The sequence below is a fragment of the Perca flavescens genome, chromosome 3, assembly GCF_004354835.1.
Source record: "Perca flavescens isolate YP-PL-M2 chromosome 3, PFLA_1.0, whole genome shotgun sequence".
In the NCBI taxonomy this organism is placed as follows: domain Eukaryota; kingdom Metazoa; phylum Chordata; class Actinopteri; order Perciformes; family Percidae; genus Perca; species Perca flavescens.
Genome location: NC_041333.1, coordinates 13,544,514 through 13,560,842, shown reverse-complemented (window position 1 = coordinate 13,560,842; position 16,329 = coordinate 13,544,514). Strand labels below are relative to the sequence as shown.

The following is a 16,329-nucleotide window of genomic DNA, read 5'->3' as shown; positions in this document are numbered from 1 at the left end:
TTATTATTCTTCTTCTTCTCCGCCTAAAACTCGACTGCAGCCTAAACCGTACATAGTGGGAGTTGCCATTTTCAGGACTGGTCCCAAACCCGCAAGGACCTCAGGCGCAAACATTCACCCATTTCCACCACTGGGTGGCGCTATTTCAGAAAAAAACGCGTTTGGCCCCATAACTCCCAAACCGTACACCCGACATTCAAAAACAATACATCTACGTTCCCTGGATCCAAATGAATCACGTGATATAGGCCACGCCCATTTCCGCCTGGACTTTTATGCCTTTAAAATCGCGATTTATCAAAAACCTACTTTTTCGAACTCCTCCGAGACCCGTGCGTCCGATCTGCACGAAACTTGGACCGTGGCATCTCCAGACTGGCCTGACTAAAAAGTTATGGAAATAAATTTTATATCGATAAAAATTGCGCATATAACGCACAAGCAAATTTGCATAGCTAACTAAGAAAACACCAACTTTGCCATATCTCTCCGCCAAAATGAAAGCTATCAACCCCAAACTTTAGATTATTCTTTGCCATGCCCCTCTGGAGGGACCCCATGCGTTTTAAGAAAATTGGTCGCTGGGGGGCGCTACAACTAAAAAAGTTTATATCTCATGAGCGGCTCATCCGATTTATACGAAATTTGATTCGTTGCCATCTGTGCCCAATCCTGAGGCCATCCCTAGAATGGATACCGAGGGTCAAAGTGGGCGTGGCCTTTGGGACCCAATGTGACCCAACTCTAGATTCACCACTTACACTAATGTGAACAACTTTAAATTTACAGGGTAGATGGACAATGGGCCGTGGATCACACCTACCAAAAATTACACATGTGGACCACTAGGTGGCGCTGTAATGGTTTTTTTGTCATTAACTCCCACAATACACATCACACATTAAAATTCTTACATCCACGTGTTCCTTGAATCAAGCTGAATTGCCTGATATAGGCCCCGCCATTTCCGCGCAAACGTTTTTTCGCAGTATCGGCGCCAGCGTGCAAAACCAACTTCGCGAACTCGTCCTGAGCCGTTCGACCGATCTGCGAAACCTGGTAGTTAGCATCTCCAGATGGACCTGACAAAAAGTTATGGAAATCGTTTTTGCTACGTTGAAGTATGCCAATTTGACAACCAAACAAATTGTCCTAGATAGCTCGACACACGTATCATATCATATCTCGGTTAAATTTAAATTTATCACCAAATGACTTGAGATCCTTGTTCACCATTCCACTACGATACTGTGTACCAAATTTGGCGAAGATCGGCCTTTAGGGGCGCCGTAAGTAAAGTTTATTTGTTTTCCATGTTTCTTAGTACATTTCAAAGGGAAATTTGCTATTGCAATATCTCTGCCACAGTAAAAGCAATCAACACAAAATTTGTGGTGCTCTTCGGGATGGCTTTCTGAGGCGCTGTACCAAATTTGGCGAAGATCGGCCTTTAGGGGGCGCTATAAGCAACGTTTATTTGTTTTCGACATGCCCACTGACTCAATGCATTTAAATGGGAAATATGCAATTCTCTGCGATATCTCTGCCACAGTAAAGCAATCAACACAAAATTTGTGGCGCTCGCTCGGCATGGCGTTCCGAGGCGCTGTACCAAATTGGCGAATTTGGTCCATAACTTTTGGACCACCACCCTCTCAGTCACTCTCTCATTTCTCTCTGCTGTCCCCTGTGGTCAGGGGTTAAGAAAGGTTGTTTATAGTAGAAAATTGTTAAAAGCAGTCTGTGCATGCATGGAGGCGAACTGTTAACCGCTACATTTTCAAAAGCAGAGTACCGCCAGACCTCGCGCATCAAACCTCGATATTCACCGGCGTGTGCCCCCTACTCAATGCTTGGAGTCCCGCATCGGGCGCAGCTTCGCTTCTTCCGGGCGCGACTGGCGCGGCTCCGGGCGTCGCGGACGGCGGGCATCGGGCGAATATGGCGTCGGGCGGGCGGCGTGGAGGCTGGCGGCGATGGAGGCTGGCGGCGTCCCGGAGGCTGGGCGGCTATGGAGGCTGGTTAGGCGTCGGGAGGCTTGGGCCCGTTCATAACTGCTTGCAGTTCTAGTTTTTTTATTCTTCTTCTTCTCCGCCTAAAACTCCGACTGCAGCCTAAACCGTACATAGTGGGGGAGTTGCCATTTTCAGGACTGGTCCCAAACCCCGCAAGGACCTCAGGCGCAAAAATTCACCCATTTCCACCACTAGGTGGCGCTATATGAAAAAAAACGCGTTTGGCCCCATAACTCCCAAACCGTACACCCGACATTCAAAAACAATACATCGACGTTCCCTGGATCCAAATGAATCACGTGATATAGGCCACGCCCATTTCCGCCTGGACTTTTATGCCTTTAAAAATCGCGATTTATCAAAAACCTACTTTTTCGAACTCCTCCGAGACCGTCGTCCGATCTGCACGAAACTTGGACCGTGGCATCTCCAGACTGGCCTGACTAAAAGTTATGGAAATAAATTTTATACGATAAAAATTGCGCATATAACGCACAAAGCAAATTTGCATAGCTAACTAAGAAAACACCAACTTTGCCATATCTCCGCCAAAATGAAAGCTATCAACCCCAAACTTTAGATTATTCTTTGCCATGCCCCTCTGGAGGGACCCCATGCGTTTAAGAAAATTGGTCGCTAGGGGGGCGCTACAACTACAAAAAGTTTATATCTCATGAGCGGCTCATCCGATTTATACGAAATTTGATTCGTACCATCTGTGCCCAATCCTGAGGCCATCCCTAGAATGGAGTACCGAGGGGTCAAAGTGGGCGTGGCCTATGGGACCCAATGTGACCCAACTCTAGATTCACCACTTACACTAATGTGAACAACTTTAAATTTACAGGGTAGATGGACAATGGGCCATGGATCACACCTACCAAAAATTACACATGTGGACCACTAGGTGGCGCTGTAATGGTTTTTGTCATTAACTCCCCACAATACACATCACACATTAGAAATTCTTACATCCACGTGTTCCTTGAATCAAGCTGAATTGCCTGATATAGGCCCCGCCCATTTCCGCGCAAACGTTTTTTTAAATGCAGTATCGGCGCAAGCGTGCAAAACCAACTTTCGCGAACTCGTCCTGGGCCGTTCGACCGATCTGCACGCGAAACCTGGTAGTTAGCATCTCCAGATGGACCTGACAAAAAGTTATGGAAATCGTTTTGCTACGTTGAAGTATGCCAATTTGACAACCAAACAAATTGTCCTAGATAGCTACGACACCGTATCATATCATATCTCGGTTAAATTTAAATTTATCACCAAATGACTTGAGATCCTTGTTCACCATTCCACTACGATACTGTGTACCAAATTTGGCGAAGATCGGCCTTTAGGGGCGCCGTAAGTAAAGTTTATTTGTTTTCCGCCAATTTTCTTAGTACATTTCAAAGGGAAATTTGCTATTGCAATATCTCTGCCACAGTAAAAGCAATCAACACAAAATTTGTGGTGCTCTTTCGGGATGACTTTCTGAGGCGCTGTACCAAATTTGGCGAAGATCGGCCTTTAGGGGCGCTATAAGCAACGTTTATTTGTTTAAGCCCACTTACTCAATGCATTTAAATGGGAAATTTGCAATTGCAATATCTCTGCCACAGTAAAAGCAATCAACACAAAATTTGTGGTGCTCGCTCGGCATGGCGTCGAGGGCGTTCTACCAAATTTGGCGAAGATCGGCCTTTAGGGGCGCTATAAGCAACGTTTATTTGTTTCCCACCACTTTCTCAATGCATTTAAATGGGAAATATGCAATTGCGATATCTCTGCCACAGTAAAAGCAATCAACACAAAATTTGTGGCGCTAATTAGTTCGGCATGGCGTTCGAGCGCTGTACCAAATTTATTTGTTTGGTCCATAACTTTTGGACCACCACCCTCTCAGTCACTCTCTCATTTCTCTCTGCTGTCCCCTGTGGTCAGGGGGTTAAGACTGTCTCAAGGTTGTTTATAGTAGAAATTGTTAAAAGCAGTCTGTGCATGCATGGAGACGAACTGTTAACCACTACATTTTCAAAAGCAGAGTACCGCAGACCTCGCGCATCAAACCTCTCGATATTCACCGACGTGTGCCCCCCCTACTCAATGCTTGGAGTCCCGCATCGGCGCAGCTTCGGCGCTTCTTAGAGCGACTGGCGGCAACTCCGGGCGTCGCGGACGGCGGCGGGCATCGGGCGAATGGCGTCGGGCCGGGCCAGGCGTCGGAGGCTGGCGGCGATGGAGGCTGGCGGCGCCGGAGGCTGGCGGCTATGGAGGCAGGGCGTCAAGCGGGCCCGTTCGGAGGCTTGGGCCCCCCGAAGGAAAGCGTTCATAACTGCTTGCAGTTCTAGTTTTATTATTATTCTTCTTCTCTTCGCCTAAAACTCTGACTGCAGCCTAAACCGTACATAGTGGGGAGTTGCCATTTTCAGGACTGGTCCAAAACCCCGCAAGGACCTCAGGCGCAAAAATTGACCCATTTCCACCCCTAGGTGGCGCTATAGCAGACAAAAACGCGTTTGGCCCCATAACTCCCAAACCGTACATCCGACATTCAAAAACAATACATCTACGCGTTCCCTGGATCCAACTGAATCACGTGATATAGGCCACGCCCATTTCCGCCTGGACTTTTATGCCTTTAAAATCGCAATTTATCAAAAACCTACTTTTTCGAACTCCTCCTAGACCGTGCGACCGATCTGCACGAAACTTGGACCGTGGCATCTCCACACTGGCCTGACTAAAAGTTATGGAAATAAATTTTATACGATGAAAATTGCGCATATAACGCACAAACAAATTTGAGTAGCTAACTATGAAAACACCAACTTTGCCATATCTCAGCCAAAATGAAAGCTATCAACCCCAAACTTTAGATTATGCTTTGCCATGCCCCTCTGGGGACCCCATGCGTTTTAAGAAAATTGGTCGCTAGGGGGCGCTACAAATACAAAAAAAGTTTATATCTCATGAGCGGCTCATCCGATTTATCACGAATTTGATGGGTACCATCTGGGGCCAATCCTGAGGCCATCCCTAGAATGGAGTACCTAGGGGTCAAAGTGGGCGTGGCCTATGGGACCCAATGTGACCCAACTCTAGATTCACCACTTACGCTAATGTGAACAACTTTAAATTTACAGGGTAGATGGACAATGGGCCATGGATCACACCTACCAAAAATTACACATGTGGACCACTAGGTGGCGCTGTAATGGTTTTTTGTCATTAACTCCCACAATACACATCACACATTAGAAATTCTTACATCCACGTGTTCCTTGAATCAAGCTGAATTGCCTGATATAGGCCCCGCCCATTTCCGCGCAAACGTTTTTTCGCAGTATCGGCAGAACGTGCAAAACCAACTTTTCAGCGAACTCGTCCTAGGCCGTTCGACCGATCTGCCTGAAACCTGGTAGTTAGCATCTCCAGATGGACCTGACAAAAGTTATGGAAATCGTTTTGCTACGTTGAAGTATGCCAATTTGACAACCAAACAAATTGTCCTAGATAGCTCGACACACGTATCATATCATATCTCGGTTAAATTTAAATTTATCACCAAATGACTTGAGATCCTTGTTCAACATTCCACTACGATACTGTGTACCAAATTTGGCGAAGATCGGCCTTTAGGGGCGCCGTAAGTAAAGTTTATTTGTTTTCCGCCAATTTTCTTAGTACATTTCAAAGGGAAATTTGCTATTGCAATATCTCTGCCACAGTAAAAGCAATCAACACAAAATTTGTGGTGCTCTTTCGGGATGGCTTTCCGAGGCGCTGTACCAAATTTGGCGAAGATCGGCCTTTAGGGGGCGCTATAAGCAACGTTTATTTGTTTCGCCCACTTACTCAATGCATTTAAATGGGAAATATGCAATTGCAATATCTCTGCCACAGTAAAAGCAATCAACACAAACTTTGTGGTGCTCGCTCGACATGGCGTCCCGGCGTTCTACCAAATTTGGCGAAGATCAACCTTTAGGGGCGCTATAAGCAACGTTTATTGTTTCGCCCACTGACTCAATGCATTTAAATGGGAAATATGCAATTGCGATATCTCTGCCACAGTAAAAGCAATCAACACAAAATTTGTGGCGCTCGCTCGGCATGGCGTTCCGAGGCGCTGTACCAAATTTGGCGAATTTGGTCCATAACTTTTGGACCACCACCCTCTCAGTCACTCTCTCATTTCTCTCTGCTGTCCCCTGTGGTCAGGGGTTAAGAAGTTTGTTTATAGTAGAAATTGTTAAAAGCAGTCTGTGCATGCATGGAGACGAACTGTTAACCACTACATTTTCAAAAGCAGAGTACCGCAGACCTCGCGCATCAAACCTCTCGATATTCACCGACGTGTGCCCCCCCTACTCAATGCTTGGAGTCCCGCATCGGCGCAGCTTCGCGCTTCTTCGGGTGCGACTGGCGCGGCTCCGGGGGCATCGCGGACGACGGGCATAGGAGGCGAATGGCGTCGGAGGCGGACGGCGTCGGAGGCTGGCGGCGATGGAGGCTGGCGGCGTCGGAGGCTGGCGGCCATGGAGACGGGCGGCGTCGGAGGCTTGGGCCCCGTTCATAACTGCTTGCAGTTCTAGTTATTATTGCTATCTTTATTGTTTACATCCTCAAATACAACGTTAGACAAAAACATCAATATTACGAATATTATGTATTTGTATCTTTTCTATCCGCCGAGCGGTAATTACTACGTCACTTCCGGAGTCTTCAGCTGATGGCCATGGACGCAGTTCTGTTCCCTCTGGAGGAGAGCTATCAATCAATCCGCTGAAAGAATATTGGCGTCAGGGTCCTGATCACCCCGTTGTTGTATTTGCTATAACAACGCTCTACATTATCCCTTACGTATATTGAAGCGATACAGGCGCTAAAGACCCGCTGATCGCCGTCTGATTCTGTGAATGAATGCCCGCATTGCATTGTGGGACATCGGCTTTGAATGCGCCAGCTCGGCTCATATTGCAGCCTACTAACTGTTCTGTCTTATTTACTGTAATATTTCACCGGTAACAAGACCGAAATAATATTATTAAAATAAAGAAATGCATACCATGATAACAGCTAAATAAATGTTGATAGATGTAGCATTATAGTTTTAGAAATATCAACAAACAACAAAGCAATCCAGCTTCCCTGGCCGAAATAGACCAAAGTAATAACATTAAAAGAAATACATATAAACGGTGATAAGATCTGGTGAATAAATGTTGATTAAAACAGCGGTTATTGGGCTAAAAATACCAATAATATCAAAGCTCTATAAAGCTTCTCTGCTGCAGCCCGACTGGCAGAAGGATTCGTGCTGTGATTACATAAAATGCTTCCCATTGAAATACATTAGTTTAAAAAACGTGACCCCAACACGTAAATCTTCACAATAACGTAATGGTATCACGTTCTAATAGATTTAATTTAGTAATGCCATCACGAACTGACGTGAGACTGGGTTGGTAGTAACATGTAATGCAAGGTTTTGCACTGAAGTGTTCAAAAAAACAAATGTCTGAAATTTGTTTTATAATCTCATTTCAAAAGTCTGGGAAGGGGAAATCCCTGCAGGGATTACATACTAGGTATGCAGTATTTTAACCAAACAAGAAAATCAATATCCTTCCATAAGAAGTTAATATGGCAAGTACCAGATATCCTCAACAAATATATATATATATATATATATATATATATATATATATATATATATATATATATATATGACTGAAGTCATAGTTTATAGCCACAATATGAAAAATGTATGTAACTCGAGTATGTATGTATTTAGAATTACTGCAGATTCAGGAGGGATTATGGCGTGCGTTAAGAGCAGCTGTGTATTACTTGATACAACCACAATGAGTCAAGGCCAGAAATGATTATTATAAAGTTAATTATAAATCCCTTTCTTTTTATTATTATTAATATTATTAAATAATATTATTAAATAATGTTTATACTATTGCAGATGGATTTAGTCTCATCTACTGAGGTTTGGACATCTCACTCTTAAACTGCAGTTAATGCATTGGGAGTGAAATTGTGCACTGAAATTTTCAGCCTGATACCTTTACAGGAAATATATATATATATATATATATATATATATATATATATATATATATATATATATATAAATATTTTACAAAATATATTGAATAATGCACTGAGCAAGTAATATTATTTTTCAGATTCCATCACCTGTGTGCGTTGCCACCCTGAGTTCTGGTCAAATGAGAGAAGAGATGCTTGTGTGAAGAAGGAGGCAGAGTTTCTATCATATGAAGACATTATGGGAGCGCTGCTCACTGCAGCATCCTTATTTGGAACATGCATCACTGCTGTTGTGGCATTCATTTTCTTCAGATACAGGAAAACTCCTATTGTCAGGGCCAACAACTCTGAGCTGAGCTTCCTGCTGCTCTTCTCCTTGACTCTGTGTTTCCTGTGTTCTCTGACCTTCATAGGCCGGCCCTCTGAGTGGTCCTGCATGCTGCGACACACAGCATTCGGCATCACCTTTGTCCTCTGTATCTCTTGTGTTCTGGGGAAAACTATAGTGGTGTTAATGGCCTTCAGGGCCACACTTCCAGGTAGTAATGTCATGAAATGGTTTGGGCCTACACAGCAGAAACTCAGTGTTCTGGGTTTCACTCTTATACAAGTTATCATATGTATCATCTGGTTAACAATTTCTCCTCCTTTTCCATTCATCAATTTTAAGAAATTCAAGGACAAAATCATCTTAGAGTGTGCACTGGGCTCAGCTGTAGGTTTTTGGGGTGTACTTGGGTACATAGGACTTCTGGCCATGTTATGTTTCATTCTTGCTTTTCTGGCTCGAAAACTGCCTGATAATTTCAATGATGCCAAATTTATCACCTTTAGCATGTTGATATTCTGTGCCGTATGGATCACTTTTATCCCAGCGTATATCAGCTCTCCTGGGAAGTTCAGTGTTGCTGTGGAGATATTTGCTATTCTGGCCTCCAGTTTTGGACTGCTCTTTTGTATTTTTATTCCAAAATGTTATATTATCTTACTGAAACCAGAGAATAATACAAAAAAGAATATAATGGGGAAGGGGGACCCAAACTCATTCTGAAAACTAATTAACAATATAGTAGCAAAGGTATTTAAGTGCCAAGATAATTTTACATAATCAATTGTTACTGTGACTTGACACACTGTCAAGTAGACATCTATATTATTTTTACTGAAGACTTGTATTTGCATTGTACTCTGTAGTATATTTCCACTGTAGCCTATATCATTTTATTTGTGACATAGCATATTGAGATGGCATCTTTTATTACAACCAAATATATACATATAAATATATCAACTAATATATACATAAAATTAGGTGCAAATAAATGGACAGGCCCTATACTTAATTCCTTACTGATTTCACTCACATTTATTACAGTTATACAAAAAAGTAAAACATTTTCACAGAGAAAAACACAATTGGCTTAACCTGTGTGGTTTGCTCTGGTCTCCTGAGGCTTTTGCTCAACCATGATAACATCCCCCTTGTTGTTAAAGATGCATAAATCCCTGCTATGAGCTGTAGAGCTGATTGGGCCAACCTGAAGAGCAAAGCCATGCCATTGTTAAGGCTTCTCCTTTTGTTTCTGCTTATGAGGAGGGGAGACTCTGTGTGCCGTCTGCAAGGCTCAGCACAACCACCTGAACTAGCCCAAGACGGCAACCTTATTATTGGAGGCATTTTTTCATTTCGCACAGGGCAGGATTATGTAATCAACACATTTCAGACATTTCCAGATGTACGAAAATGCAAAAAGTATGTATTTTTGGACCTATTTAAAAATAGGTTTATGTGTATTTTGTATTGTAATTAAGACTTTAACACAAAGATATAACCCTTTCATCACCCCAGCTTCAATTTTAGAGAATTCAAATTTGCTCAAACAGTGATATTTGCTGTTAATGAGATCAACACAAATCCTGATTTGCTCCCTAATGTTAAACTTGGCTACAAGATCTATGATAATTGTGGAACTATGGACATACTGAGAGCTGCACTGGTACTCTTGAGCGGACTAAAGGAAGAAATCAGTGATGAGATCTGCACTGAAACTGAGACAGTGCAAGCTATCTTGGGACATTCAGGCTCAAGACCAACTATTGCATTTGCACAAGTTGTTGGAAGGTTTCATATGCCTGTGGTAAGTCAAAGAAGAAAATGCATTGCAGTTAGTGTGAAGTGTTATTTGATTTTGTGTTGTGCTGTTGTAAATATAGTTCATGACAATGCTCTGCAAAATTATAACTGTAGCATGAATCAAAATGGTCATTATGCAAGAATTTTTAATGTTTGCTTTGCAACTGCCAATAAGATGTTTGTATCTTTCACTGCAGATCAGCCATTTTGCCACCTGTGCCTGTCTGAGCAACAGGAAAGAGTATCCCACTTTTTTCAGAACTATTCCCAGTGACTACTACCAAAGCAGAGCATTGGCAAAGCTGGTCAGGCACTTTGGTTGGACCTGGATTGGGGCTCTAGCTGTGGATAACGAATATGGCCTCAATGGCATAGCTGCATTTATCCAAGTTGCACAAGAATATGGAGTGTGCATTGAGTATTCTGAAACATTTTCATCATCAGATCCACCTGATAGCCTGCAGAGAATAATAGAGATCATTAAGCATGCCACTTCCAAAGTGATCATGGCTTTTGTGTCTCACAGTGAAATGAATGTGCTATCGACTGAATTGTACAAACAGAACATTACAGGACTGCAGTGGGTTGGCAGTGACGCCTGGATCACAGATTACTCTCTGACTGACAGTGAGGGGCACAGTCTCCTGGTTGGCTCACTTGGCTTCACTGTCAGCACAACTAAGATCCCGGGGCTGGAGGAGCACCTGAGGCGGCTCCACTACTCACAGTTTCCTGACAGTCAGTTTGTCAGAGATTTCTGGGAAGAGGTGTTTGACTGTGCTCTGAATGACACTGCTAACACACAAAGAAAGCCATGCAGTGGCTTTGAAAGTTTGCAGAATGTTCAATCCCAGTTAACTGATGTGTCTGAGCTGAGATTCACCAATAATGTATACAAGTCAGTTTACGCAGTGGCTCATGCTCTTGACAACCTAATTAAATGTGAGGAGGGTAAAGGGCCCTTTGCAAATGGTAGATGTGCTGATACCAAACACATTCAATCATGGCAGGTGAGAAACCATCAGTTAAGTGTGACAGTGGGAAAACAACAAGAACCTGTCATTTATCTCTGTATCATTTTTTTTGCTAGGTCCTGCAATATCTCAACACAGTGAATTTCACCACTGAGGAAGGGGAAAGAGTTCATTTTGACAGTAATGGAGACTCACCAGCAAAATATGAACTTGTTAATTTACAAATGACAAACAAAGGGACCATGGAAGTAGTAACAGTTGGGATTTACGATGCTTCTCTTCCAGAAAATCATCAATTTATCATGAACAACATCCCAGTTTTCCGGGGAAATGGGCTGACTGAGGTAAAGCAGACACTGAGGTTTGGACTTGTCAACTGTTTACTGATTCACTAAAAATTGATTGTTCGAAAAAAGTTGATATGGGTGATGAGTTTTATAATTTTATGTGTATTTAACTGTACATATTTTTATTATTGCAAACGATTTGTGTTTATGAATTGTGCTTATGTGTGTAGGAGGTTCCTGTGTCAGTCTGCAGTGAGAGCTGTCTCCCAGGAACTCGTAAGGTTCACCAGGAAGGAAAGCCAGTCTGCTGTTATAATTGCATACCCTGTCCAGCAGGCGAGATCAGTAATTTAACAGGTAAATAAACATTGTAGCAGTATTTCATTTGTTGTTTAGAATGCAATACAATATTACACATGATGACATGAATGAAAAAAACAGAACTGTAACACACTGTATTTTTGTTGTTGCAGATTCAATAGACTGTATGAAATGCCCACCAGAGTACTGGTCCAACAAGCAGAGAGATGCCTGCATCCATAAAGAAATAGAATTTTTGGCATATGATGAAATCCTGGGAACATTGTTAGCCTTATTTTCTCTGCTGGGAGTTTTTCTAACTATGATCACAATGCTAATCTTCTATGGCCACAGAGAAACCCCACTAGTACGAGCCAACAACTCTGAGCTGAGCTTCCTGCTGCTCTTCTCCTTGACTCTGTGTTTCCTGTGTTCTCTGACCTTCATAGGCCGGCCCTCTGAGTGGTCCTGCATGCTGCGACACACGGCATTCGGCATCACATTTGTCCTCTGTATCTCTTGTGTTCTGGGGAAAACTATAGTGGTTTTAATGGCCTTCAGGGCCACACTTCCAGGTAGTAATTTCATGAAATGGTTTGGGCCTGCACAGCAGAGACTCACTGTTGTGGGTTTCACTCTCATACAGGTTCTTATTTGCATACTCTGGCTGATAATTAACCCTTCTTTTCCTTTCAAAAATATGAAACAATATCAAGAGAAGATTATTCTTGAGTGCGCCCTGGGGTCACCTGTAGCGTTCTGGGTTGTGTTAGGATACATAGGACTCCTTGCTGTCCTATGTTATGTACTCGCTTTTTTGGCTCGAAAGCTGCCTGATAATTTCAATGAAGCTAAATTTATCACCTTCAGCATGCTGATATTCTGCGCAGTATGGATCACCTTTATCCCAGCATATGTCAGCTCTCCTGGGAAGTTCACTGTAGCTGTGGAGATATTCGCCATTCTGGCCTCCAGTTATGGACTTCTTTTCTGCATTTTTCTGCCAAAATGTTACATAATTTTGTTAAAACCTGAGCAGAACACTAAGAAACAAATAATGGGAAAGACATCTAACAATGATATACGTTATTAACCATTGCCCAAATTACTTGTAATGTAGTTTTCCTCTTTAACAACCAAAATGTAATCTGTGCTTCTTCTTGTTGTAACATAGTGTCCCTTAATGCAAATGCATTTGTTTGAGTGACTAAATCTTTAAGTATATTTAGGTTTGTTGTGTGTTGCTTTTTCACATTCAGAAATACCCCCGCACATACAACTAAAAAGTGACAAATCTCAGAGCAATGCAGCTTCTGACATTATAACACATAAGCATTATAAAGAATATGTGAGTAAAGGAGAAGACAACCTTTGTCGGCTCCAAAGGGGCCCCATCAAGGTTTTCAAAGCAACATCATCTTTACATTTTTTTTATGTTTCTGTTTATCCAAATCCATTCAAGATAACAGTTTGCCTTTCAATACATTTTGGTAAATTTGAAGAAAAGAGACTAATCATCAATTAATCATTTTCATTAATTAAAATCATTAATCAGAAATTAATCATCCAAATGGTATGTGAACAGAATGCACACATCAAGAGATTATATTTATTTATTTATGAATATCCAACACAAATATAATGGACTTGGTGTGCAAAGGCATTAAGCACAGGATAGGTGGGCTGCATGCTAACCATTTTTATTCTTAATTACAGTGACAGTACAGTATGCAAGCTGCACTAACAACCCTTGTTCACCCCCTTTTAAATCAAATTACAGTTAAAATATATATGGGCTGTAATTTAAAGCATTTCTTATTCTCCATTTTGTTATCAGATGTAATCAGATTAAAGGATAGGTTCACATTTGTTCAACTATCTTAATACAATACTTGCATATGTACACTAAAAGAGGTATTAGTCACTGTAATAGTTCATCCCATCCATACTGACGATATAATATCCAAAATTGTCAAAGTATTGCTGATTGTGTTATGGTGGCCATTTTGTGACATTTTAGGCTCTGCTTGTCAGACTAAATCTAAGTTGTACATGTTCATGCTAAACATCCATAACTGTACTTACTCTAGCTTCATTTCAGCTTTGCTAAAGTTTTCTTTAACAAATATCTAAAGCAAAGCAATTAAAGTTTAATAGCAACAATGGTGGATAAAGGGAATGTGAAGGGGGAGTAAATTAAAATAGTTTTTCCCTTCAGACTCTCAAGTTCAAACGTACAACAACAACAATGATGCAATACAGCAGAAATAAAGGTTACACGTGTATCCACAAAAACAACACAGAAGAAAAACAGTTGAAGATAAGTAAGTGCCCATCTGATTAAGCATGACTTTAATTACTTAGTGGCATGACTCCGGTGGGAAAGCAGCAGCAGGGCCCTAGAATGCGGACACTAGAGATTCAACATTGCAGATTGCTTCATCCTTTTACACAACAACAGGAAAAACTGGGTATATTGCTTCAAGCAGAACAAATAGGGTCTATGTTTATTAGCATCCTTGTCACAACATGTACATTTTCCATTTTAAACAATTAAGGGCTTGTTGTTTTTCTTTTAGCTCTAAAATAAGGTCCGTTGTACCGTTCCCTTGTTTGCCCTATTCACAAACTGACATACATGTTGTATTTTAAATAGTTTGGCACTATATACACTAAATGTTTCAGATTACTTACTTTTTAGTTAGAAAGCCATCAAGGCCCTCCATCTGCTGTCCAAGCAGCTCAATATGTGAATTGAGCTTCTGTCTGTAAGCCCTTAGTTCCAAACATAGTCCCAACAAATGCATTACAGCATACAATATGTTCCGTATTCTGATGTGCAGATACCGTACGCCAGGCCTGCATGACACCACTAAGGGACACTTAACCATTTAAAAGGTATTTTCATGATTTATGAATTCAAAATAGATTTTTCCCCCACTATAAAATTACTGTAAAGTGAAGTGACCATTATGGCATGTAAACTAAATAAATCATCAGTTGACTTTAAATTATTTCAGCTTTCCAACTTCTTAGTTGGCTACAGATCAATAATAACCACATTTGTTGGGTTGTTTAATTTCCTTGATGGGTACCGGTCAACATGACGTGACGGTACTGAGAATGGCCATGACAGTTAAGTTTAGGCATCAAAACAACTGGTTAGGATTAGAAAAAAGTTGCATTTTTATCCCCAAATGTTATGTTATTTTACTGAGGCCAGAACAAAACAGCAAAAAGCATGTGATGGCCAAATAAAATGGTATTCATTGTCAATTTTACATTGTTTTGATTCCGTTCTTTGTTTTTTTATCCATATTTTGTATTTATATTAATAATGTTAATTAATGAGTCAGTATCTATTAAAGTTCTAAAATCATGTTCTTCCACTTTATGTAAAGGAAATATACTGTTCTTCCTGAATTACTAGTCCCCTTATATAAAAGATGTTGCACATAATATTATATATCATAATTAATAATCAATCAATAAACAATCTTAATCTGCATTGCATACAACATATATTTCTTATTTATATTCACACCTGTATACAATATGTATGTTATTATTATCAACATATTATCAACTGGCTCTTTTCGACACAAAGGAGCAGTTGCTCTACTCTGAGTTCCTCATGGAGGACTGAGCTTCTTACCCTATCTCTAAGGGAGACGCCTGCCACCCTCCTGAGGAAACCCATTTTGGCTGCTTGTACCCTGGATTCGGGACCCGATCATATGCCTTCTCCAAATCCACAAATCACATGTAGGCCAGATGGGCATACTCTCAGGCCCCCTCCAGGATCCTTGCGAGAGTGAAGAGCTGGTCCGTTGTTCCATGACCAGAAATGAATCTGCATTGTTCCTCTTCAATCTGAGGTTTGACTATCCCTTTACTATGAAGGCTGAGAAGTGTGATACCCCTGTAATTGGCACACTCTATGGTCCCCTTTTTTGAACAGGGGAACCACCTCCCCAGTCTGCCACTCCTTAGGTACTGTCCCAAACGTCCACGCAATGTTTCACAGGCGTGTCATCCAAGACAGCTCTCCACACCCAGAGCTTTCAGCATTTCTGGACGAATCTCATCAATCCCTGGGGCTTTGCCACTGTGGAGTTGTTTGACTACCTCACTGACTTTCACCAGGGAAATTGGCGACAATCCCCTATAGTACTCCAGCTCTGCGTTTAACAGAGGGTGTGTTAGTTGGATTCAGGTGTTTCTCAAAGTGCGCCTTCCACCGCCCAATTACCTCCTCAGTTGAGGTCAACATCCCATCCTTACTGTACACCGCTTGGATGATTCCCCGTTTCCCCCTCCTGAGGTCGTGAAAGGTTTTCCAGAACCACCTTGGGCCGACCGAAAGTCCTTCTCCATGACTTCTCCGAACTTTTCCCACACCCGCTGCTTTGCGGCAGAGGCTGATGCAGTTGGACGGCTTCCCTGACCACCGGTGTCCACCATGGTGTTCGAGGGTTACCGTCCCTTGAGGCACCTAAGACCCTATGACCACAGCTCCCCGCAACATTGTCCACTCAGGCTCAATGCCCCCGGTCTCCACA

The 16,329-nt window shown here is 41.9% G+C and overlaps 2 protein-coding genes across 3 annotated transcripts in view; both read left to right on the top strand.

Annotated features, from left to right (window-relative positions):
* Positions 1–9,394, top strand: part of LOC114553323 (extracellular calcium-sensing receptor-like) — a 24,571-nt gene extending 15,177 nt beyond the window's left edge. The window contains exon 6 of the mRNA XM_028574560.1: positions 8,210–9,394. Coding sequence (XP_028430361.1) covers positions 8,210–9,123 — 914 coding nt within the window. The 3' untranslated portion in view covers positions 9,124–9,394. The remainder of the gene's footprint in view (positions 1–8,209) is intronic.
* A 99-nt stretch (positions 9,395–9,493) lies between these two features.
* LOC114552297 (extracellular calcium-sensing receptor-like) lies at positions 9,494–12,940 on the top strand. Of its 2 annotated transcripts, XM_028572974.1 has the most exons (6): positions 9,494–9,825; positions 9,922–10,210; positions 10,404–11,216; positions 11,297–11,524; positions 11,701–11,824; positions 11,941–12,940. In XM_028572974.1, exons 1-6 carry the CDS (start codon positions 9,584–9,586, stop codon positions 12,858–12,860), a joined length of 2,616 nt encoding a protein of 871 aa, XP_028428775.1. In that variant the 5' UTR covers positions 9,494–9,583; the 3' UTR covers positions 12,861–12,940. The 2 variants fall into 2 exon arrangements, with proteins under 2 accessions (XP_028428775.1, XP_028428776.1); XM_028572975.1 differs by lacking the exons at positions 9,494–9,825; positions 9,922–10,210 and having other exon boundaries at positions 10,337–11,216; positions 11,698–11,824.
* Positions 12,941–16,329: the final 3,389 nt, after the last annotated feature.